Source organism: Cornus florida, unplaced genomic scaffold, assembly GCF_030987335.1.
Source record: "Cornus florida cultivar Cherokee Brave unplaced genomic scaffold, ASM3098733v1 CherokeeBrave_3.0.0_Hap2_Chr06, whole genome shotgun sequence".
Classification (NCBI taxonomy): domain Eukaryota; kingdom Viridiplantae; phylum Streptophyta; class Magnoliopsida; order Cornales; family Cornaceae; genus Cornus; species Cornus florida.
In genome coordinates, this window is record NW_026775576.1 from 100,658,492 (window position 1) to 100,684,121 (window position 25,630).

At 38.6% G+C, this 25,630-nt stretch overlaps 2 protein-coding genes across 2 annotated transcripts; one reads left to right on the top strand and one right to left on the bottom strand.

Annotated features, from left to right (window-relative positions):
* The first annotated feature begins 11,942 nt into the window (after positions 1–11,942).
* Positions 11,943–16,115, top strand: LOC132313349 (ferritin-4, chloroplastic-like). The gene is made up of 8 exons (XM_059812077.1): positions 11,943–12,406; positions 14,248–14,331; positions 14,425–14,485; positions 14,626–14,713; positions 14,999–15,060; positions 15,242–15,307; positions 15,628–15,691; positions 15,845–16,115. Exons 1-8 carry the CDS (start codon positions 12,060–12,062, stop codon positions 15,895–15,897), a joined length of 825 nt encoding a protein of 274 aa, XP_059668060.1. The 5' UTR covers positions 11,943–12,059; the 3' UTR covers positions 15,898–16,115.
* Positions 16,116–20,150: 4,035 nt separating this feature from the next.
* Positions 20,151–21,887, bottom strand: LOC132314725 (uncharacterized). The gene is made up of 3 exons (XM_059813548.1): positions 21,606–21,887; positions 21,398–21,485; positions 20,151–20,206 (listed from the first exon to the last, which is right to left on the bottom strand). The coding sequence occupies exons 1-3, from the start codon at positions 21,885–21,887 to the stop codon at positions 20,151–20,153; spliced, it is 426 nt and encodes a 141-aa protein (XP_059669531.1).
* Positions 21,888–25,630: the final 3,743 nt, after the last annotated feature.

Sequence of the window (25,630 nt, forward strand, 5' to 3'; positions counted from 1 at the left end):
GAGGAAGGTGAGTTGGAGAGGGGTTGATGCATGCTGGGGTTGACAGAGAGAGAACCGAGAGGGGGAGATGTGGGATGTGAGAAACTGAGAGATGGTGAGGGTGGATGATTGTGGGTTTATAGGTTGATGAGAGAGAGGCCGAGAAAGTTGGGTGGGGTGGTGAAGTTGCTGGAGAGAGAAAGTGAGGGTTGGTTTGGTGAGAAGTTGGTTAGGCTCGAGCACTCTAAATGGGAGCTGGAGTGCTCGAGCTCTGGGCAGTGAGATTGGACAAGATGTGGTAGGAATGTCGAGCACTCGAAATGCCAATTCGAGTGCTTGAAATTGGATCAGTAAGCTCGGGGAAATGAGGAGGATTGTGGGATGAAATGTTAAGCACTCGGAATGGGTGCTAGAACTTTCGAGCACTCTAAATGGGTGCTAGAGCTCTCAAACTGGAGGCAGTGAGCAGGCTATTGACGCATTGAAATGGACTAATGCAACATTGAGATGGAAGTTGTAAAGTGAGGAACATTATGCAACATAGCAACATTATTCAAATTGGATGGAAATCTCAAAAATGAAATTTTCAAGCTTCAAAACATTGCAACCTTATGCAAACTGGATTGAATTTGCAAGAATGAAATTTTCATGCATAGAGAATTTTTGAAAATTTGTATGTCAGTCCTAAATTCAAGCCATGCATGGAAAATTTGAAACTTTGCACATTATTCCAATCCAATGCATGGATGGATTTTTAGAAAAATTTTGAAAACTTTTCAACTTCTTTCCAATGCATAGGAAATTCTCAAACTTTTGAACTTCAATCCATTCTAATGCAAGGAGGGAAAAATTGAAATTGCATATCATCTTAAATGCATGGAAATTATTTTTTATTTTTTATTTAAAAAAAAAAAAAAAACTTTGCAATATCTAATGCATGGAAAAAAAAATGCCAACTTTCAGAACATCGCACAAAGCATGGGTGGATGTAAGAAAATTTTCAAACCTTTGCAACATCACACAATGCATGAATGAAATTTCTGGAGAAAAATTTTTAAACTTGCAAATTCATTCCATTCCAATGCATGGGAAATTGTGAAAGTTTTGTTTTGAAACCTTGCAATTTTTCAACTTTTTAAACATCTCAAATGCATGAAGAATTTTGAGAAAATTTTCAAACTTTTTAGTAAAAATGAGAAAATATGCACATTAGTCGCATTTGAAAAATCAAATGAAATTGCTAGAAAGCGATGGAGACTTCCGGGAATGAAAATTAGAGTTGAGAAGGTCTAAGAAAAATCAAACTTTTGGCTTTTCTAAACCGTTTCCCAGAAATTTTTTTTTTTTTTTTTTTTTTTTAAGGCACGAGCAATTTCAAAGAGAAGGAAGCTTGGAACATCGAAAGAATTTATTCCCTTGCTTTGCTAAATTTAATGTCGATAGCTAGACCAAGCTAGAGCAGGCACTAATCCTCATAAATTGGATCCGTCAAGAGGACTTCCTCAACTTTTCGGGTTAGAATTGTGCCGTCAATGCAAGGCTTAAGCCTTTGGCCATTTACCTTGAAGAGTGATCCACTTGCAGGATCATGAAGTTCGATTGCTCCATGAGAAAAGACGGTAGTGACAATGTATGGACCATCCCATCTTGACCGGAGTTTACCGGGAAAGAGTTTCAAGCGGGAATTGAAAAGCCAGACCTTTTGTCCCGGGGCAAAAGACTTTTTGACGATGTGTTTGTCATGAAAAGTTTTAGTCTTTGCCTTGTAAATTTTTGCGTTTTCATACGCGTCATTACGCAATTCCTCAAGTTCATTTAATTGCAACGCACGATTAGAGCCGGCTTGTTTGAGATCAAAATTGAACCTTTTTATGGCCCAATAAGCACGGTGCTCTAATTCTGCCGGGAGATGACATGCTTTGCCAAAGACAAGTCGATATGGTGACATGCCAATGGGTGTCTTATAAGCTGTCCGGTAAGCCCAAAGTGCATCGTTTAGCCTTAATGACCAATCTTTGCGGTCCGGTCTAACCGTTTTTTCTAAAATGTGCTTAATCTCCCTGTTAGAAATCTCTACTTGACCACTCGTTTGAGGGTGGTAAGGTGTAGCAACCTTATGAATGACTGAGTACTTAGCAAGGACGGATTTGAGATAACGATTTCGGAAATGAGATCCGCCATCACTAATGATTGCTCGGGGCGTACCAAAATGACTAAAGATGTGAGATTGAATGAAATGGATCACGACTTTATGATCATCGGTTTTGGTAGCCGCGGCTTCAACCCATTTAGACACATAATCCACCGCTACAAGGATGTACTCATAGCCATAAGAAGATGGAAATGGTCCCATGAAGTCAATCCCCCACACATCAAAAATTTCAACAATTAAAATGTTGGTGAGGGGCATCATGTCTCTTCGGGACATGGATCCAAGTTTTTGACATCGTTCACACGATTTGCAAAAATTGTATGCATCCCAGAACAAGGTAGGCCAAAAGAATCCGCTTTGAAGGATTTTGTTAGCAGTCTTTTTGGCACTGAAATGGCCTCCACAAGCAAGAGTATGGCAAAAATTTAAAATGCTTGTGGCCTCGGTTTCAGGAATACATCGCCGGATGATTTGGTCCGGGCAATACTTGAATAGTTCCGGATCTTCCCAAAAGAAATGCTTGACTTGGGAGAAAAACCGGTCCCTCTCTTGTTTGGACCAATGAGCTGGAATTTTGCCAACCGCAAGATAATTGACAATATCCGCAAACCATGGAAGAGTAGAATGTGAAACTTGAAGAAGTTGCTCATCCGGAAAGGAATCACGGATGGCTGCAAATTCTGAAGATTTCTCAATAAATAAGCGAGAGAGATGATCGGCGACAACATTGTCGGTCCTTTTTTTGTCCCGGATGTCAATGTCAAACTCTTGAAGTAAGAGGATCCATCGAATTAAGCGGGGTTTTGTCTCTTTTTTCGCTAACAAATGCCTAAGAGCGGCATGATCTGAAAAGACGATGACCTTGGAGCCAAGAAGATAGGAGCGAAATTTATCCAAGGCGTACACCACAGCTAGCAATTCTTTTTCAGTGGTGGTGTAGTTCAATTGGGCATCGCAGAGAGTTTTGCTAGCATAATAAATGACATGCGGAAGTTTATCCACACGTTGGCCCAAAACCGCCCCTAATGCATAGTCGGATGCATCACACATGATCTCAAAGGGAAGAGACCAATTAGGGGGTTTCATGATCGGGGCAGAGGAGAGGAGAATGCGAAGTTTGATGAAAGCTTCCATGCAAGCGTCATCAAAATTGAACGGAACATCCTTGGCTAAGAGATTACACAAGGGCCGTGAGATTTTGCTAAAATCTTTGATGAAGCGACGATAGAATCCGGCATGGCCAAGAAAAGAACGGATTTGACGGACGGAATTCGGAGGAGGAAGATTAGAGATTAACTCAACTTTGGCCTTGTCTACCTCGATTCCCCACTTAGAAATGACATGTCCTAAAACAATGCCTTCTTGGACCATAAAGTGGCTTTTCTCCCAACTTAGAATGAGATTCGTCTCTTTGCATCTTTGGAGCACAAGAGATAAATTTTTGAGACACGAGTCAAAGGAGGAGCCAAATACGGAAAAATCATCCATGAAAACTTCCAAGAACCTTTCAACCATATCGGAGAATATGGACATCATGCACCTTTGGAACGTTGCCGGTGCATTGCATAGACCAAAAGGCATGCGTCGATAGGCAAAAGTACCAAAGGGACATGTGAATGTTGTTTTCTCTTGATCTTGGGGGGCGATGGCCACTTGGTTATAGCCGGAATAACCATCAAGAAAATAATAGAAGCTTTGGCCGGCTAACCTTTCTAGGATTTGATCAATAAATGGGAGTGGGAAATGATCCTTCCTAGTTGATGAGTTGAGTTTACGATAGTCAATGCACACACGCCACCCGGTGGTGGTTCGTTGTGGCACGAGCTCGCCCGCTGAATTTTCAACAACGGTGAGCCCAGATTTCTTGGGGACAACTTGTGTGGGGCTCACCCACTTGCTATCAGAGATAGGATAGATGATTCCCGCATCTAGCAATTTGATCACCTCTTTCATGACCACTTCCTTCATGTTTGGATTTAAACGGCGCTGGACCTCTCTAGTAGGCTTTGCGTCATCCTCCATATGAATGCGGTGCATACAAATGGAGGGGTCAATTCCTTTCAAATCCGCCACTGTCCAACCAATAGCTTCTTTATGCTCTTGGAGCACCGCTAAAAGGTTGGTCTCTTGGTCTTTTTGAAGGTCCGAGGCAATAATGACCGGAAGGGTTTGCTTTGGACCAAAGAACACATACTTGAGATGGGCCGGGAGCGGCTTAAGCTCAAGTTGTGGCGGAGATAACAATGATGGGACCGGAGGAGTGGTGGAAAGTTGGGGAAATGGTTCTTTTGGAATTTTCCAAGGAGGTACATCCATGATAGCATTAATATCAAGCAAGGAATTGACTTCTTGAATGGCTTGATCAACATCAAAGTTTGAGAAGTCAAAATGGGACATGCAAGTTTTAAGGGGATCTTTGCTTAGGATGAAGGGGAGAGATTCTTCGACCACTTCATCAATGACATCCACAAGAAAACAATCATCCTCATTGGAGGGATGTTGAGTTGCATGAAAGATGTGGAGTTTGACTTGCATGTTTCCAAAAGCAATGTCCATCACCCCGGTTCGGCAATTAATTGATGCATTAGCCGTGGCTAAAAATGGCCTACCAAGGATCACGGGAATGTGCTTTTTTGGGTCATGGACTGGTTCCGTATCAAGAACCACAAAATCTACCGGGAAGTAGAATTTGTCCACTTTGATGATAACGTCCTCAAGAATACCTCGTGGATGCTTGACCGATCTATCGGCAAGTTGCAAAACCACGAAAGTCGGCTTAAGATCTCCCAAACCAAGTTGTAGGTAGACCGAGTATGGAATTAAATTCACACTAGCTCCTAAGTCAAGGAGGGCCCTCTCGATTTTGCTGTCACCAATGACGCACGAGATTGTGGGGGCACCCGGATCCTTATACTTCGGGGGAGTGCTGTGCTGAATGATAGCACTAACATTTTCAGTCAACCTTACTTTTTTTGGCAAATGATTTTTAGAAGTGCGCTTTTGAGTGCACAAATCTTTGAGAAATTTTGCATAGGGAGGGATTTGCTTGATAGCATCCAACAGGGGCAAGTTAATCTTCACTTGCTTGAAAACTTCCCACATGTCTTGAATTTTACAATTCTTGTTCCCAAAATGTGTCGACTCTTGAAGACGTTGAGGAAACGGAGCTTTTGGCTCATAAGTAGTTTCCACATTTGGGGAGACATGTGTGGGATTTCCGTGAATGGTATTGGGACAAGAATTTGGATTAGAAGAGCTTGAATTTGGATTTTTCAACGGAGAAACTTCCTCACTTTTGTCTCCATCGACCTTGTTGTCAACCACTCTACCACTCCGAAGGGTGGTGATAGCTTGAACTTGTTCATGAGTCGGCCCATTCGGAGGAGGGATTTCGTCAATCACAAGCATTCCTCTAGGATTTTCAAAAGGTTGAGAGGGAAGCTTGCCCTTGTCCTTTTGAAGCAATTGATTCACCGAGTTAGCTATTTGGCCCACTTGATTTTTGAGATTAGCTATGGATTGAGTATGAGAGTGAACCATTTGGAGAGTAGGCTGCAAGGATGTCAAGAGTTGCTTGTTGGCATCCATTATTTGCTTATTTAATGATTCCATCATTTGCTTGTTTGCAGCTACTATCTCGTCAGTTGGACACACAGGAGGTTGATTGGAGACATTTGGATTGTAAGGAGGACGGTAGCTTGAAGAGGCTTGGAAATGTCTACCTTGATATTGAGAAGAGGGCTGATTTTGCCGCCCTTGGTTTTGGAATTGGGAATTCTGTGGGGCTTGTTGCCGCCACGAGAAATTCGGATGATCTCGCCAACCCGGATTGTAGGTGTTGGAATATGGATTGTTCCCGGGCCGTGAGAACATGGCATTAGCTTGCTCTTAGTTGGGACTAGGAAATTGCTCCGGTGTGGGGCAATCTTCCGAGAGATGGAATGGACTAGTACAGGAAGCACAAACTGAACTTGCCGAATTTTGAGACAATGAAGGAGGAAGATGTGGTGCCATCAATTAGTAGAATTTATGAGCGATGGCATCCACTTGAGATGATTCCTCCCGTATTGACTTTGGTTGACAAGGGTTGGTGTTGTTTGGAGTGGTTGCGGTCGGAGCCCTACGAGAATTGTGTTGAAGTGAATTTTCACTCAAATTCTCAAGTAAGGTCTAAGCCTCATCCGCATTCTTGGACATGAACATCCCACCACAAGAAGAATCAACCATGAATCTATGGGTTTCGGTCAAGCCAGCATAGAAAGCTTGCACTAATTGCCATTTTGGGATCAAATGATGAGGACATTTTCGAAGAAGATCTTGTAGCCTTTCCCAAGTCTCGTGGAGTTGTTCTCCATCAACTTGAGAAAAGCTTAGAATGGAACGCCTCATTTGGTTGGTTTTACTCACCGGATAGTACTTCTTAAGAAATTCTTGTTGCAATTGAGCCCAAGAAGTAATAGAGTTGGGAGCGAGGGAGTTCAACCAATATTTTGCCCTATCCTTTAGGGAGAATGGGAAAAGATGAAGATGAAGTGCATTGTCCGGAAAACCTCTCAACCGGATGGTCGAACAGATTTCAAGGAACTCATCAAGATGCTTATATGGATCTTCATTATCAAAGCCATGAAATGATGGAAGCATTTGAATGGTACTAGACTTGATCTCATATTGAGCTGCATCGATGTTTGGCATCACTATACAAGAAGGAGAAGCATAGGTGGTAGGAATGAAATGATCTCTAAGAGTCATTGGTTCTACATTAGGAATTTCAACGCGTTCATTCCCCGGATTTCCTACGTTATCCCTAATTATATTGAATTCAGTTTCAAGGTCCCTTGTAAGAGTGGGTTCCCTAAGGTTCCGTCTAAGAGTTCTTTCAAGTGAATTTATATCAATAGGCGAGTCAAGTGTGGGAAGAGAGAGTGACCTACGGCCAAACATCAACAATTCACAACAACAGCATCACAACAAATCTTTATCATCAACTCCACATACGATGTTCCCTTTCTCCTCAATTATCAAGACAGAAAATAAATGGCCACGACAAGGACCGATGCTTGAACACAAAATTAAAACAATAATATAGCCTCAACAAGGGCTTGCAAATAAATTAACTACTTCTAAGCTTAACACATGCACAAAATATAACCATGCGAAACTAAAAGGGTCAAGAAGCTTACCTAGGGTCCTCTAGACTTACACTTTGCTAGCGTTCCCACGGCGAGAGTCAAGTCCCTAGAATCTTACAACATAAAAATGGTTAAACCACACGAGAAATATGCACAAAACACAATATTAACAATCACACTAAGTTTAACCCTAGAACTTTGGTCGCTAAACCGTTTGCAGTCCCCGGCAACGGCGCCAAAAATTGATCGGTTGGTCAATCATACATCAACCTTCGCAATAGCACGAATCATTGTAAAATAGGGCTATTGGTCGGGTAAGTCGAACCACTGGGACTGCGCTAGTCTATGGCAACCTAAGTGTCTAGAATTGTTCTTAGAATGATAATGGGTTTATAGAGGGTTTTGGTTGTTTGTCACTTAAACTTAGAACTTAGAATGCATAAAATAGTAGTGCTAGTAAATGAGAGTTAGAGATAATAAAAGGGGAAACTAGAGAAGTGAATCCACCTACGCCCTAAATACATGCTAAATCAAGACTAAATTGGGGATAAACACTATATAAGCAATGATCGAGAATTATGTAGCAACACATAGTTGCTTCATAACCAATAAAAAGTTCATGAGATTAAAACAAGAATGGTCTATCAAAAGACAACACATTTGGACTACCTAGACTAGGGTGTAGTATCAAATACATTAACTTAAGCAAAAGACCATCAAGCATTCAATCAAATGATGAAGCACATGAAAGTAAGAATCAAGCATAGTCCATCAAAGGAGGTACCTAAGCAATGGAATATCAAGTTTCAAAATTAACATGCCTTGAAAACCATTCATAGTTAATATCTTCATTGTCACTATGAAAATAAAAGCAATAAGACTAATGTAAGAATCATCAAGACAAGCTAAATAACTCACATCAATCATTTAAACATGAATGTTCATTACAAGAAGTAATAAGCTCTTAAACTATGAAAAGACCAAAGTTTATACATTATAATCCCCAAAATAGAACCTAATCTAGAACATGAACAAAAGGGGAGGCTTCATCACCTCCCTAGATGAGGTTTAGTTACCCATGAGTGAGCTAGGAGAAGGAAGAAACTTGCCCTTTTCCTCCATTTTCGAGCTCCCTTCCTTTTGCTCCAAAAACCCTCTTCTTCTTGCTCTCTTCTCTCTCCTCTATCTTGCTAAAAAAATGAAGCTCTCTAATGTGTGGCCCTTGGGTAGCTTTTTATGCTCCAACAACACCCTCTCTCCTCCAAGGAACACCTCCAACCACTTCATAAAGAAGGAAGATGGCATTGAGGAAACCAATGTGCAAGTGGGCTGAAATGAGCCATTTCCGAAGGGCATTCTGCCTGATTTTCGAGCACTCGCTTGGTGATCTCGAGCACTCTAACTTAGTGCAATGTGCAACATGCTCCTCTTGCTCAGCGCTGACCTATTTTGGTAAAACTGCTATAACTTTGTGCCCCGAACTCCGAATGATGATCTGTTTGAAGATTTGGAGAGCTGATTCAGTGCTTTAAAAACTTCATGTTTTGATGAAGACCCAATTCTCAAGTCTGTTTGGTCGAAAATGGGGAGAAAGGCAGTACATCAGTGCTGCCAGGCAGTTCTGCGCACCTCTGTTATGAAGATCATAACTCTCTGCTCCGAACTCCGAATGATGAACCACTTGAATATTTGGAAAGCTGATTCAGAGATCTAAATCTTTCATGTTATGATGGAAGTCTAGTTCTTGAGTTTGCTAGGTCGAAAATGGCGACAAAAGTCAGGATCACCGCTGCCAGAAAATCAGAAATGGCATCCTTTTTGTTCAAAATTCCACAAGGCCTCATTTTTGCTTCCTTTTTGCACTTCAACCTGAAAATGCATAAAAAACATGCAAATGGAGTTAATCTACATAAAATAATTAATAACTGAACTTTGTTAATGTAATTTAGGGCGCTTGAATATACAATATTCGGCGCTTATCAAGACCCCCGGATCGACAAGGGGGCACACCTCTGTGCTTTACCCCAAGTTCTGCTCTGATACCATTTGTCACGGGCTTAGAGATTTGGCGCAGCGGCACGGCCCATGCGGTACCAAGGCGTTGCTTCAGCTCGCGCAAGCGCACTGGTCAGCCACCACGACCTGCCCTCCCAAGGATACATGTTGACTGGTTTCGGCCTGCCTTAGCCTCGTCAGGGGAATGGCTCCAGCTCCCGACCAGTTTGTGCAAGGATGGCCAACTCCCTTCTTCATAGTCAAGTTCACGACTAGCGACAAGCACCTCGAACTAAACCGAGTCGACTTGCCTGAACTCTGAAGAGGTACCATCTTGTGGTCCTGCACGCCCCTTTCCTGGAACCATTCCTAGTTAATGAATGTTCTTAGCCAACTAGCATGCGTGTCTTCTATGCTCATGGCGTCGTTAGGAATCAGAACGTGACTCATTACTGTATTTTGTGTGGAATTGTTGTATGCTTGACTTGAGTGGTGGGCCTGTAGGTTTTGATGTTCTCCTGCTTAGGTTCTGTTTGGGTTGGTGTTTTGAGCCTATTCTTTATTTAAGGCTTTTCGGCCTAGGCCGTTTTGTCTTGTTAGGCTCCATTTCTCTCTTAATTACTAGGCTATTTCCCTTGCATTTTTGTTATTTTTCTCCTCTTCAATAATATTTTTATTTATTGTAAAAATGCCAATTGATCAAAGAAAATTGATACTCTCTTCGTTTCAAAATAAATGTTCACTTTAAAAATTGTGACTCACAAAATATTTAGAAAATTGTGACTCACAAGGAAACATCTATTTTAAAATAGAGGAAAAACACATCTTTCGAATTCGAAGTATGTATCATTACTTTCGATAAAAATAAATAAGAAGTTTGACAATAAGTTAAATTCAATAGGATATATTTTATAATCGTGAAGTTCCCGGAGAATATTGTAGTCACTCATTAATTATTAAAACGCTCTGCCTTTTTTAATAAAGTGTATCTAGTATTTTAGATATAATACATGTGGTGCTTGAGGGATTATTATTATTATTTTTTTTCTTTTATAGAGTCCTATTATCACAACTGTGCTTTTAGAGTGGTGCATTTCAATGACTAAAAAGTAGAGTAAAATAGTACGAAGGTGTTATGAAATTTGTACCAAATAATCAAAGTTTTGAAGAGTCTTCAAGCTTATCCACAAATGTCTAATTTTGAAAGGTCTGATTGAAAATTTTAAAGAATTCCATCAACAACAAAATAAGTAACCAATCATATAATCACATTTTGATTTATAGACCATGCTTTCTACTCTCCTTGGCAAACTTCAATACGATTCCGTTGTACACGTATTCTTCACTCAATAATGTGAGTTGTACTTATCCTGAATCATAGTCACACTTTCATTTCACTTTACAAATTCTTGATTTTGAGTGTCTGACCATTACATATATTACCGAGGGTTGAAATTTCAATTAGGATATTACAGTAATACCTATTTATCTAAGAGTTGACTTCGGTCCGTATATATTTTGTTCGTCCAATAATAAATATTTTTAAAAAAAAATTTAATTTTTTTATATAATTATTTTTTATTATATTAATATTTAATGAATTATTAAATTTATTTTTAATAGGTCCTTAGTAATGTGATGGTTTATTTTTTTTAAGTTTAACATAAGAAAATTAAATTGATAATATTAAAAATATATATTAATACATATAAATATTATTTAAAAAATAAAAAAGTGAGTACTTAGATTGTAACTTAGTAATGCTTTCTTGCCTTTCAACCTGGCACGGTGATATTGTACTACTGCTATTGATTGAGTTTAAGGAATCAATCAATATTTGATCTAGTATCAATTTTAGAAAATCTTTATAGCTAATTTGGTTCTAATTTAGCATTCAAAATTGAATTATACAAAAGTGTGTTTGTCCTAATGTGAAGACCATAAATTGTATCTAGTTACTAAAATACCCTTGAACATTTAGAGCTGTCCATTGATAAATGGGGAGTATATATGTAAATCTCTAGTGTGAACAGAGAGCCTAGTCACGGGATACCTTTTTGATGGTGACGTGCGCTCGGATATCTCCACCAGATTCGGATAGATATAAATATTAAATTGATAATATTAAAAATATATATTAATACATATAAATATTATTTAAAAAATAAAAAAGTGAGTACTTAGATTGTAACTTAGTAATGCTTTCTTGCCTTTCAACCTGGCACGGTGATATTGTACTACTGCTATTGATTGAGTTTAAGGAATCAATCAATATTTGATCTAGTATCAATTTTAGAAAATCTTTATAGCTAATTTGGTTCTAATTTAGCATTCAAAATTGAATTATACAAAAGTGTGTTTGTCCTAATGTGAAGACCATAAATTGTATCTAGTTACTAAAATACCCTTGAACATTTAGAGCTGTCCATTGATAAATGGGGAGTATATATGTAAATCTCTAGTGTGAACAGAGAGCCTAGTCACGGGATACCTTTTTGATGGTGACGTGCGCTCGGATATCTCCACCAGATTCGGATAGACACGAGGTCGCCACACGCCAGTACACGCAGATCAATCTGGACCGTCAACGTTGCGATCATCCAACGGTTCATAATGAATCGTGTGCCACCCAGACTCTTGGGCCACCTCTATATCTATAGCTCTAATTCCAACTACTAGTCCTCACAGACCTGACAGGCTCAAACCTTCATTACCATTTTCTTCATCATTTTGCTCAATTCAATCTCCATTTTTCTAAACCTTCTATCTCATATATAAATAAATAAATAAATAAATATATAACAATGTTTGTGAAAGCATTGTCAGCTGTTTCTCTTCCTACAATGCAAGGAGGGGCTAGTCCTGGCCACTTGTTGAGCTCAACATCCTCTGTTTTCCCATGTCCAAGCATGAACTCATTATCATCATCTTCTTCCTTTGGTCTGGCGATTGTGCCAAAAAGACGAGGTAACGGGTTGGTGGTTTCGGCTTCACTGGAAAATTATGTGAATTCGCCGCTGACCGGGGTGGTGTTCCAGCCATTTGAAGAGGTGAAGAGAGAGGCCTTTATGGTGCCAATCTCTCCCCAACATTCGCTTGCTCGTCAAAACTATGCAGATGAGTGTGAAGCAGGAGTCAACGAGCAGATCAAGTGAGTTCTTTTTCACGCTTCAAATTTGTGTAGACTTACACAAATTTGTGTAGACTTGCACGATTTGTTACAGTGAATTACCTAACTAAAAATTTATGATTGATTATTCATGCACAATACAAATAAGTGGTAAGTGGAGGATCTCATTTTTTTTATTTGTTGCATCAAATGAACTAATTAAAATAAATAAATTTGGTAATTCATTGTAACAAATTAGTTTAATAGTTATTTTTCAATTGTTCATTGTAATTTTTAACTAATTTTATGTCTTATGAAAAGTTTAAGCAGCTACCTTGGGATCTGATGCGTAAAGTGCAATAAAAACCTTTCTATATAAAAAATATGTAAAAAACACGTATAAATTCTTTAAAATATATACAAAAGGTCAATTTTGACGATTTTTTTATAAAAGTTCCAAAATATCCTTAATAATTAATTTTATTTTTTATATTTTTAAATTTTATTATTATTATTTTTTTTTGTCTTAAAAGGACATTTTAGTTATTTTAGTTTTTAAATTGAAAAAATGTCCATATTTATTCAATTTTAAGAATACAGGGATTATTTAACACCAGGAATATTTGCACATTCCTTATATAACAGGGTTTTTTTTTTAGCACTTCACCCTTAAAGAAGATATTCAACTATAGTTCTCTTGTTTTTGGAACTCAGCCTAGGATCGCTAATGAATAGAGTTACTAGTTTGTAAATCAGGTTGTGCTACTAAGTACTAATGGAGTCATAAAACATATTGTTTTAATAAATTTTTTAATTTTTCAGATTTTAATACATTTTTATTAGTAAATTAAAATATATATTTTTAACTTATAAAAAGAAACATATTAGACGTGTTCACAAATCAAAAGAGTAAGTCATCTGTTACTCAAGTTTGACAAACTCAGTTTTGATTTGATTATTTAAGGAACTAGTCTTGAACTGGAATCAGGATTCCCTGATCCTATGCCTTCATCTTATGCCTCGGTCTTGGTCTTGTATAGCTAGTTCAACACATTATATCACAGTGTAATAGCTTCATGGCAAATTGTACCGCCATAAAATAATGATAATGATGTATAATGTGAATTATTGCATAAGCGATGTAAAAGATGTAAAAGATTCAGGTTTCTTGAACTTAACCTCCAACAATGAGTCAAACATGATGGTAAGTATAAACTATCACGTGAGCCCTATTTCCTTATTGACTGAGTGATGAGGTAGTCGAACTCCCAATGCCGAACAGAAGATGGGGTGATGGGTCCCATCAGCATTGCTACTTGGAATTTGGGAGTAAAGACCCAAAGCCAATAGGAGAAAGCAAGACTAAGGAGCATTTAAAACTTTTATCATGGCAGTGAGCCACATACATGAAGTTACATAAATTACTAATTTAACTTTAATTTTGAAAACAATAGATAAATATCACAAAATAGGACCGTGGAGAAGCTCTCGTTTCATTTTTCACAGTTGTCTTACAAAATTGGATTGTGAATGAGCCAATTGCTTCTTCTTTTTCAGTTTTTATTTTTATTTTTTATGAATGAACCATTTGTTTTAAAAATAATTTGGAAAACTTCTTTTGATAGAATTTCTTAAAAATAAACATTCGGAAAAAATGTGAAAAACATTAGAATTATTTGATTTTGAGAGTTTCATTTATGTCACACTCCAAGCCTCCAATTCTATACATTTCACTATTTGTTTTCTACTGCAATATGGTATGTATTTAAGTGTTCGGATTCTTTGAGAAAACAGTATGTATGCCCGTAGGTATTCAGGTTCTTTTTTATGAACATGAGTAGTCTTGATTTTCTCTAAAACTGTGTTTCTTTGTTGAATTGCAGTGTGGAGTACAATGTGTCGTATGTGTATCACTCCTTGTATGCCTACTTTGACAGAGACAATGTTGCTCTCAAGGGCCTTGCCAAGTAATCACAAAACAACCCCAAACCATCCTTTATTTATTTATTTTTAAAGTAATTTCTATGAGTTGATTTATAATCTAATCTCTTTGCATTCAGATTTTTCAAAGAGTCAAGTGAAGAAGAAAGAGAACATGCTGAGAAATTTATGGAATACCAGGTATTTCCCAAATATCATATGTTCCCCTTTTCTCTTTTTTACCTCACAACATTTATTTTTATATAATTACTTGTCTTTGACTTAAACATCATATCTTTTCTTTTTCTCTTTTTTCTTTTTTTCGGATGACTATTTAAAAGAACAAACGAGGAGGAAGAGTGAAGCTACACTCAATACTGATGCCCCCTTCAGAATTTGATCATGTTGAGAAGGGTGATGCATTGTATGGTAAGTTTATTCATTATCTTCTAAATTCTGTAAGGTTACATACCAGAGGTAGATAGATGCCCGAGTGTTACATATGGTTTGTGCTCATCTTTTTTCTTTAGTGTGTTTTAATTAATCCAAAATCCGATCTCTAGTAATCTTGTATCACATTATGTCTTGGTTAAATCTCAAATTCAATTACTACCAAGCGGCATGTTTGTGCTTTGGTTTTAACTTTTTAACAGTGATTTCCACTAACGATTGCATAACTAGCTCGATCTGATTGTTTATGATCTCTCGATGTAGCAATGGAACTAGCATTGTCGTTGGAGAAGTTAACAAATGAAAAGCTTCTGTGCTTGCACAAAGTAAAACATCTTTTCCCTCTATACCTGATTTCTTTATTTTGATTTCATTCTCTGAAATGGAGAAATATTCACTAGTGTGATGATCCAAACATTTATTCAATCAACTATAGTTTGATGAATTTGCATCCCCTATCAAATGTATTAATTTGTGGTTTGACATGTTCGGTTTGATGGACAATAGGTGGCCTGTCAGAATAATGATCCTCAAATGGCAGATTTTATCGAGACTGAATTCTTAACTGAGCAGGTAAACTAAGAACATCTTTCCCAAGTCATTTTGGTTTGCACTAGAAAAGAGCATTTGAAGAGGCTTTGTGATACAAATTCCACTTAAAATATGTGCTTCTTGGCTTGATCTTGTCACATTCTGAAACATTTTAGTTCCAAAAATACACATTCAATGAAAAGCACACATTTATTTATTTATTGTTTTTATCGTTTGAAAAAAGTAAAATATGTTCTTCAAAAAGTGACAAGGGCCTAGGGTTAACAGACAACACATGGAAAACACATGAATTGAATGTGTATTTTTGGCTTTAAACTGTTGCTATTTTTACCCTTTGCTAGGTAGATGCCATTAAGAAAATCGCAGACTATGTCACGCAATTGAGACGCGTTGGAAAAGGACATGGTATGAATCAAATTTAAAGTCAAATCTTTCCCCTCATATATATATATGTACATACATACATACATATATATATATATATATATATATATATAGATGCATATTAAATTTATTTTAGCTATTGGCGCTATGACTAATTGGTGGTTGCATCTACAGGAGTGTGGCACTTTGATCAGATGCTCCTACATGAGGGAGATGGAACATTTTGAAGCTTTTCACTGTTTGTTTTATTTCTTTACCGGCCTGTGTTCTTTGTGGCATAAGATAAGAGGTGGTGTTATGTAGCAAATGTGTGTATTATTATTATGAGAATAAACCTAGGATCAGTGGTCATTGTTATTTAGAGAATGCATGTACTATTGTGACGATAATAAAAATGGGCTTATACCCAGAAATATGGAAGTTTGTTCTGCTGAAAACAAAATAATTCTTACATTAGACATGGCTTTTAACAATATTGCTTTCATGGATTATAGCTGGAAGCTATTCTCTCTCACGATTACCTAGGGACGACACTTTTGAACTTGCAACAATCATCAACCATATCTAGGTTTTTATTTTAGGAATCAACTTGACATTACTTGTACATTTAGGATTTATGATAAAGAAGTTAAATCCTCTTGAAATTGGACAAATTTTAAGTTCAAATTTTAAATTGAATTTTCTCCATCTCTAGTTCTAAGGTGCCAATTTGGTTCTTCTAAATGCAGCATAAATATCATCGATTGCAAAGTATCCTTACACCTTGAAGTAGGGAAATTGGGACTTAGTTTTCGATGAAGACTGCATAAAGAGAGTATTACCTTAATGAATCAGAGAAATCTTCTGTATATAATAGTTTATACACTCAGCTGCTTATATTTACTTCATTATAGAGGAGGAATATAGAAGGGAAGTGAGACATTACTAATTGAAGCCAGAAGAATGACAAAAAAATAAAAAAATAAAAAAAACAAAAAACAAAAAAAAGGTGTATCAAACCCATCTAAATTCAGATAATTTGAAAAGGAACAAAAAAAGTTTAGGTTGGCCTAAAACAGAATCTCCTCCATTGAGAAGGCCTCTTACTGCTTCTCTTCTTGTGGGCATTAGGAGGACATGAAGAATGAATCATCTCCCACATCACTTGTATATCTGCATATCCTGCACAAGCTTCCATGTCCTTGTAAAGACTCACCAGCCCCTGCCTATTCTCTGCCATCATTACCACCACAATTTAGAAGAAACGCACTTCAAAATACATTATTAATTCATGCACTACATTTGACCATTTTCTTCTTATGGTACCAAATTCGTGTTCGAATGCAATAAATTGAATTCATATCATATTGTTTACTCTGAAATTTTGTGTGTGGTGTGTGTGTGTGTGTGGACTTAAATCATACCTTTGGCCTTGTTTATGAGGCATGAAGTAACCTTCACTAGTATGCCTTTTGTTGGAAAGAGAGGTGAGCTTTTGAAGTTGATGCAGAGCCAACCCTTCCACCTCCCCATCTACAACATTGCTCTTCCACAGCCTTTACTTCTTTTTATATTTTCTCACTCACTCACTCACTCATGCCCTAGTAAACTAATGCTGCAAACACTAAACAACAAAAAGCATCCAACATAGCAGAAAGCAACATTCATGGAGATGAAAAAAAAAAGGCTTCATATACAGCATTTACACTTTGGTTCGAAAGTAAATGGTCCGTCAACAATAAGAAATCAAAGAGAATAATCTAGATCTTTTAGTGGGATAATTCCAATACACCAATAATCAGCTCCTTGATCAAGTTTAATAATATTCACAAGTATGTCCAAGTCTATGATATCATAAAAATTACCCATTTTTAACCTAAAGTTAAAACTATACTATTAGATCAATTTTGTTTTATAAGGACATATTTTGCATACAGAGATAGTGGGGACAATTGAATTATATACTACCTCTGTCTCAAAAATAGTGTCATGTTTCAGGAATCATGTCAATTCAATTTATGAGAGTCACGGTTCTTCAAAAGTGACACTTTTTATGAGAATTCAAAAACACAGAAATGGACATTGAGCAGGCAGAGTTGCTTTGGACTGGAATGAGAGAGAAGCTTACGAGAAAAATAAAAAAAATTAGAATAAAAAGTGGTCTCATGACCATTTTAAGTGCATGTAGGTCCCACCCAATTTCTTTTTTCTTTTCCCTTTTTCTTTTTGTTTTAAATTACACCACACACACAAATATATACACATATGCACACACACACACACACACATATATATATATATATATATATAGACACAGACATTACATTCTCCCCAACTTTCAAAAGATTTCGTCTCCGAAATCAAGCCATACCTGGGGAAAAAAACAACTCTGGATACTTGGAGCGAACCTCCTGTTCGAGCTCCCAAGTAGCCTCCTCGACTCCGTGGTGTCTCCAAAGGACTTTCACCATTGGTATCGTCTTGTTCCTCAACACTTTTTGTTGTGTGTCAAGAATCTGAACTGGTCCTTCCTCGTAGGAAACATCCTCATCAATGTCTACATCAACCTAACTCAAAATGTGAGATGGATCTGGCTCGTACTTCCGTAACATCGATACATGGAAAACATTGTGGACCCTATCCAACTGTGGTAGCAAAGCAAGTCTGTAGGCAACCTCTCCTACACAGTCCAAAATCTCAAATGGTCCAATGAATCGTGGCGACAACTTGCCACTTTTCCCGAATCTCATCAATCCCTTCCGTGGAGAAACCCGAAGAAAAACGTGGTCTCCCACCTCAAAGGATAACGACCGTCTCCGCTTATCCGCATAACTCTTCTGTCGGCTCTGAGCTGTAAATAACCTCTGTCTTATCAACTTAATCTTCTTAGTAGTCTCGAGCACAATGTCAGGTCCTAAGGCGGCTGTCTCGCCTACCTCAGTCCAACAAATAGGAGACCTACAAGGTCTACCATACAACGCCTCAAATGGAGCCATATGAATGCTCGCCTGATAACTGTTGTTGTAGGCAAATTCAATAAGTGGAAGATGATCCTCCCAACTACCACCCAAGTCAAGCACATATGCCCGAAGCATATCTTCCAAAATCTGGATAGTACGCTCCGACTGACCGTCAGTCTGTGGATGGAATGCCGTACTCAGGTGCAACGCTGAGCCAAACGCTGCTTGAAGTCCTTTCCAGAACCTCGAAGTGAACTTAGCATCCCTATCTGAAACAATGGTTACTGGAACTCCATGCAACCTTACAATCTCCTTCACATAAAAAACACCAAGCTTCTCTGCATCATCTGTTGCCTTAATAGGCAAAAAGTGAGCCGTTTTGGTCAATCTGTCAATGATGACCCATACGGACTCATTGCCCCTTCATGACCTTGGAAGACCTGTCACAAAATCCATAGCAATATGCTCCCATTTCCATTGCGCTACAGGTAATGGTTGCAACAAACCGGCTGGTCTCTGATGCTCGGCCTTCACCTGCTGACAGGTAAGGCATTTAGCCACAAACTGTGCAACATCTTTCTTCATCCCGTTCCACCAATACTGACGTCTCAAATTGTGATACATCTTGGTACCACCTGGATGAACTGCAAAGCGGGAAGTGTGAAACTCCAGTAAGACGTCCTCACGACAAACCGTAAGAACCACCAACAAACCCCTGAACCGTAGACCCCTATCTGCATATAAGGCCCAATTTTTCACTGTCTCACTACTGGAGACCAAAGCGTGAATGGCATCTAAATCCGGGTCCTGTCTCTGTGACTCAATCACTCGTACAACAAGAGTAGGCTGAGCCACAAGACTAAACAAAAATGCTGGCTCACTATCAACATCGTTATCAAAATAATACAATCCTATCTCTGCCAAATCCTTAAGCATCTTCCACTTCCAAATAGCCAGATAGGCCAAAGTTCCACGAGATTTTCGGCTTAAGGCATCTGCTACCACATTTGCCTTACCCGGATGATACTGCAAGTCAAAATTATAATCTTCCAAGAATTCAACCCATCTTCTCTGTCTATTGTTCAAGTCCTTTTGGGAGAAAAGGTACTTGAGACTTTTATGATTCGAGTACACCTCGAATTTTTCACCATATAAGTAGTGTCTCCAACACTTCAAAGCAAATACAACTGCCGCCAACTCCAGATCATGAGTAGGGTAGTTGTACTCATGAGTCTTCAATTATCGAGACCCATAAGCCACTACTCTACCATCCTGTATCAACACACACCCTAAACCATCACGTAAAGCATCATAATAGATCACATAACCCAAGCCACGCTCAGGTATCACCAACACTGGAGCTGTAGTCAATCTTGTCTTCAATTCCTGGAAAGATGACTCACAGGCTTCATTCCATGCAAACTTAATCCCTTTCCGGGTTAAACGGGTTATAGACTTTGCTAAACGGGAGAAACTTTCACAAATCTCCGGTAGTAAACCGCTAGACCAAGAAAACTACGGATCTCAAACACATTCTTGGGTTACTCCCAATTCAAAACAGTTTCAATCTCTGATGGATCAACTGACACTCCGCCTTCTGAAACAACATGTCCCAAAAAATTCACCTTTTATAGCCAAAACTCACATTTCTCATATTTGGCATACAACCGGTGCTCCCGCAAAATCTGTAAAACAATACTTAAATGGATCTCGTGCTCCTCCCGAGATCGTGAATACACAAGAATGTCATCCACGAAAACTACCACAAACTGGTCCAAGTAATCGTGAAAGACGCGGTTCATAAAGTCCATGAATGCCGCTGGAGCATTAATCAAGCCAAAAGGCATAACAAGGAACTCATAGTGTCCATACCGTGTACGGAATGCTGTCTTCGGGATATCCTCATCCCTAACCCACAACTGATAATAGCCAGACCTCAAGTCAATCTTGGAAAAACAACTGGCTCCCCTCAACTGATCAAATAAATCATCTATCATTGGCAAAGGATACTTGTTCTTGATGGTGGCGCGATTCAACTTCCGATAATCGATGCACAACCTCAAAGAACTATCTTTCTTCTTAGCAAACAAGACCGGTGCGCCTCATGGTGACACACTCGGTCGGATGAATCCTTTCATCCTCAAATCATCAAGCTGTCTTTTTAATTCCTCCAATTCAACTGGTGCCATATGATACGGTGCCATAGAAATCGGCGCGGTACCGGGCATCAAGTCAATAGTAAACTCCACTTCTCGGTGTGGAGGCAACTCTGTCAAATCCTCCGGAAACACATTCAGAAAATCACGAACAACTGCAGGATAATATTCTTCCACAACATCATCCTCTTCGGCTATAAGGCTAGCCAAAAAGTAATCACCACGACTCTGTTTATGAATCCCATAAAACGATGAAATGTGGGAATCACTCCAATCTCCCACAAAAAAGAAACAGTCTCCCTTGGGAGTACAAACTGTAACCCTTCCTCTGTAACAGTCGATCGTGGCATGAAAGGAAACTAACCAATCCATCCCGAGAATGACATCAAAGCTAGTCATCTCCAGGAGGATAAGGTCAAACACAAAAGTCCGCCTGACTATTACAATGGAATAGTCCCTCACGACTCGGCTCAAAGACACTGAAACTCCAACTGGCGTATCAACACACAATGCCCGATCCATAAAACTAACCTTTAACCTCGATGCAAGTGCAAATGATGATGAAATGAAAGAATGAGATACACCAGAATCAAACAAAACATGGGCCCAAGAACCAAACACTGGAAATATACCTCGGAGAACTGAAGATCCAGGAGATGCATCAGTTGGTGCAAGGGCAAAGACACGCCCCTGCGGTGTCTGTGCCTGTGAACTACTAATCTGAACACCAGACTGTTATGCCGACACAGTAGGAGTATCCCTCCTAGCTGGTCGTGAACCCTGAGAAGACAAGGCAGGCTGTGGTGGTGGCGGCGGCGGTGGTCTGAAACCTGATTGAACCGTAGCCGACTGTGACGGCCTCTGTCGTGTCCCTCTGCCACTAGTGGTGCCTGCTCCCTGACTCGGACAGTCCCGAATCAAATGGCCCTGCTGGCCACACCCATAACAAGCCTTCGGAGCTGAAGAAACTAAAGTCAATCTCATGGGACAACTGGACTTGTAATGCCCAGGCTGCTGACATTGAAAGCAAACAACTGCACTCCTATCAGACCCAGCTGGCAACGGAGTGGGAGGAGCAGATCGTGCAGACTGCTGTCCCTGAAACTGAGATGGACCGCCCATGTTCCTTTTCCAAAAAGATCATTCTGAAGATGGCCCTGCACCCCTCTTTTGCTTCAATTGCTCTCTTCTTACATCCTTCTTTTTATTATCAGCTTCCAGCATCAAAGCCCTTTCCACTGCTTCAGAGTAAACCTTAATGAATTGTGCTGTGATCAACGGCCTCATCCGATCATTAAGACCAGAAACAAACTTCCGAGTCTTGTTAACTTCATCTTTCACCATTTCTGGAGCAAAGCGAGAAAGTAAAGTGAACTTGTTTTCATATTCTGCCACTGACATGCTCCCTTGGATAAGGTTATGAAACTGGTCTTGTAACTCCCATCTTTTGGAAAGCAGAAAGTACTTTTCATAAAACAATTCCTTAAACTTGTCCCAACTCATCTCTTCTACCTTGTACCGGCTCGTAACCGACTTCCACCATAATTTGGCATCCTTAACAAACTTATAAGTAGCTAGGATGATCTTCAAATGATCCTCCGTCACATCCATAGAAGTCAATTGAGTTTCAACTTGCTCCATGTAGTCATCTGCTATCATTGGACCCGCACCGCCCTCAAACATAACCGGCATCAGGTGAGAAAACCCCTTAATAATCTTGAGACGCTTCTGAGCTGGCGTCTCCTCAACTTGAACTGTAGGTTGTAGTGCTGACTATGACTGAGCAGCAATCGTTGCCCTCACGACATTTTGCAACAAACGATTAAACTCCAGTACCACAGAACCTTCACCCACTTTTACGGGTGCTTCAACATTATCCCTCCTTGTGGGGACAACTCTCGGGGGAATCAAGTCCCTAAGAAGTGTGTCCTCATCATTTAGCTCCTCCGGATTGGAGCTGGAGCTCTCGCCAACATCACCCCTAGTCGGTCTAGGGCCAACTTTCCTGATTTCCTCACGCCGTGACATCGTTCTATAAAAGAAAGGAAACAATTTAATAACGATAACACTAAGGTCCAACCGTGAACAACCCAACGCAAAAAGATACTGTATAAACATTTAGCATGTAATACTATGCAATGAACACATTAATATAAGCATATAAGCACATAAGCACGTAAGCAAGTAAGCAGTTAAGCATGCTTTTTCAAATAGCATAACACTTTTCCAAACAAGGAAATAACAATACAAATGACTTCCCAGATAACCCTAGGTAAGCCTCTACCCGTCGTCCTAATGGTATTCGAACCATTGCTCTGATACCAAATTTGTAACGACCCTAGCTGATGCTAAAATTTAAAAAAAAAAATTCGGCATAACCTCCCCTAAAAATGGGCCTTCAACAACATGTCCCAATACACAAAACACATAATATCATCCAGCATCCCATTCATCCGTTCATTATACCTTAACATAGTTCCTCTCATGGTGGAACATCCACACACCAATTAATCTAAATTATCATAATTACAGTCCCGAAATACAAGATTAATATTTAAAGTCCTTGTCTTACAACGTTACATGATACAGTTGCATGGAAACATATACCATAATTCCATTAGTTTCATTTACATCAAACAAAAGATAAGTTCGTTCTTAAGTTACAAGGCCATGAATACTAACTTAGTTACATTTCCACAACTACGAATATACATAGAACGGTCAAAATACAAAATAGCAAACAACCTTCTAACAACTTTTAAGCTTGAGGTGGATTGTCGTCCACCAGTTCATTTCCAAGATCTGAAAAAAATAATATAAATAGTACGGTGAGCAAATATGCTCAGTAGGTGACGCTTAAGACACTTTTCTTATGTCCTCGTGAATCCATACAAAGAATAGGCCAATAGGAAATGAGGATCATACAATGTCGGGAAATAATACAACATTCCAACTAAACTCAAGTACAACCCACACGATGCCATGAAATGCAAATGCATGCCAATGTCACTCCCCATTTTCTGTTCTCAAACATCACTTTCAAACTGTTAATATAATCCGCCCTTTGGCGACCCCGCAGCGACACGAGAAGAAGTTTGGCTAGTGTCCCTGACCCTTGGCACCCCTGCGGCGTCATTATGGGGCCCAGCTAGCTCAACCACGCTAGGGCAACTCCTTAGTCCCCTCTAGGCTATATTAACCCTCCAGCCCTTTGGTACCCCCGCGGCGACCGGATTTTTTTCAAAACCATTTCATCAAATCATTTTTCCCAAAATCTCATTTTTCATTTCAAACTCATTCTTCCCGTTTCATGCCCAATGTAAGTGCATGAGTGCATCAATACCATGAATTTAATCATCATTTCACATTCAACTCTATTTAAGTAAGCAAGACATAATTTCGCAAGAATTTCTCAAGGGATTCTAACATGCTCTTGTACAACGATGCATCTAGTACAACGAACATATATAAATCATCACATAAGTAAGAATTTTCACACAAAACATTTAAAACAAGTTCTCACATAACCACATACACATGCTATAATTTCTTTAAACTACAACTAGCATAAGTAAACATGTCTAGCATCAAATTAGAAGATGTAATTCATATAGGAGCAAGAAACTTGTGGATTAAGAGCCCCTACCTCAAATTTGCACAAAATCCTTAAAAGTAGGTCTTGAATTTTGAAATCCAAAGGGTGTACAAAAAATGAAATTGATGGTATGGATGCGTAGAGTTCGTCGTGGGCTTCGTTTTGCCTCAAACGGCACTTTAAAATACTAAGAGATGAGGGAGCAATCAAGCCTTGAAGATTGAAACCATAAAAAGAAAAAAAAAAAAAAAAAAAAAAAAAAAAACAGAGAGCTTCTGGAATGAGAGAGAAGCTTACGGGAAAAATTAAAAAAATTAGAACAAAAAGTGGTCTCATGACCATTTTAAGTGCATATGGGTCCCACCCAATTTCCTTTTTCTTTTCCCTTTTTCTTTTTGTTTTAAATTACACCACATACACAAATATATACATATATGCACATATATATATATATATATATATATATATATATATATATATATTGACACAGACATTACACATGTTCCTTGGTTAATTAATTTTGTTTTGTTCGTTTGATATAGATTTTCTGTTAACAAGCACTGTTGGGTGTTCTAAATCTTTATCATCTTGGTGACTCTTGTTATTCCTTGTTTTGATTTTTCCAGATCTGATTTCCTTTCTTTGGTATATTTAGTTCCTTGTTTTGATTTTTCTAGATCTGACTTGTTTTGATTTTTCCTGATCTGAATTCCTTTCTTCGGTATATTTAGTTTTTACTTTGGGTTCAGATATAATATTGTTTTGGAGATATATTATCGTAGTAAGTTAAATGATAAGATTTAAGTTTGTTTTATGCTCAATCCATGGAAACCAATCCGGTCCGATCTGTGAAGTAACGGATCGGTTTGGTTCGGTTTGAAGGCTTCCACGGATCGGTTCGATTTCAATTTTTACCAATCTGTGGGGAACGGTTCGGCTTGAACTTTATCCCCAAACTGATCTGATCCAAACCGTGATCAAGCCTAGATATGTAGAGGTACTTTTATAATAGACATCTGATGTTTATTTATTACTCCCTATTATTTTTTGAGATATCCAGTAATAGAAATTTATTGTGGCTTATTTCACACAATCACATTATAAAGATTTTGTGAACTGAGAGAATACATCAAACTAAATTATAATAGTTGGGGTGAGCTAGCTAGTTAGTCCAGTCGATAGAGTCACTTCCTAAGCCCTTCATTGCCAAGTTAAAAAAAAAAACACTAAATTATAATCGTTCAATGTTACTCTTGAAATTAATCTTAAA

Excerpts from the sequence above, each read along its gene's own strand:
- LOC132313349 (XM_059812077.1), top strand. The coding sequence starts at position 12,060 with ATGTTTGTGAAAGCATTGTCAGCTGTTTCTCTTCCTACAATGCAAGGA. Across the intron at positions 14,332-14,424 it reads GCTCTCAAGGGCCTTGCCAA|ATTTTTCAAAGAGTCAAGTG; the intron begins GTAATCACAAAA and ends CTTTGCATTCAG. Across the intron at positions 15,692-15,844 it reads ACGCGTTGGAAAAGGACATG|GAGTGTGGCACTTTGATCAG; the intron begins GTATGAATCAAA and ends TTGCATCTACAG.
- LOC132314725 (XM_059813548.1), bottom strand. The coding sequence starts at position 21,887 with ATGGGCGGTCCATCTCAGTTTCAGGGACAGCAGTCTGCACGATCTGCT. Across the intron at positions 21,486-21,605 it reads GGCCGTCACAGTCGGCTACG|ATTAGTAGTTCACAGGCACA; the intron begins GTTCAATCAGGT and ends TCTGGTGTTCAG. Across the intron at positions 20,207-21,397 it reads TGGATCTTCAGTTCTCCGAG|AAGGCGGAGTGTCAGTTGAT; the intron begins GTATATTTCCAG and ends ATGTTGTTTCAG.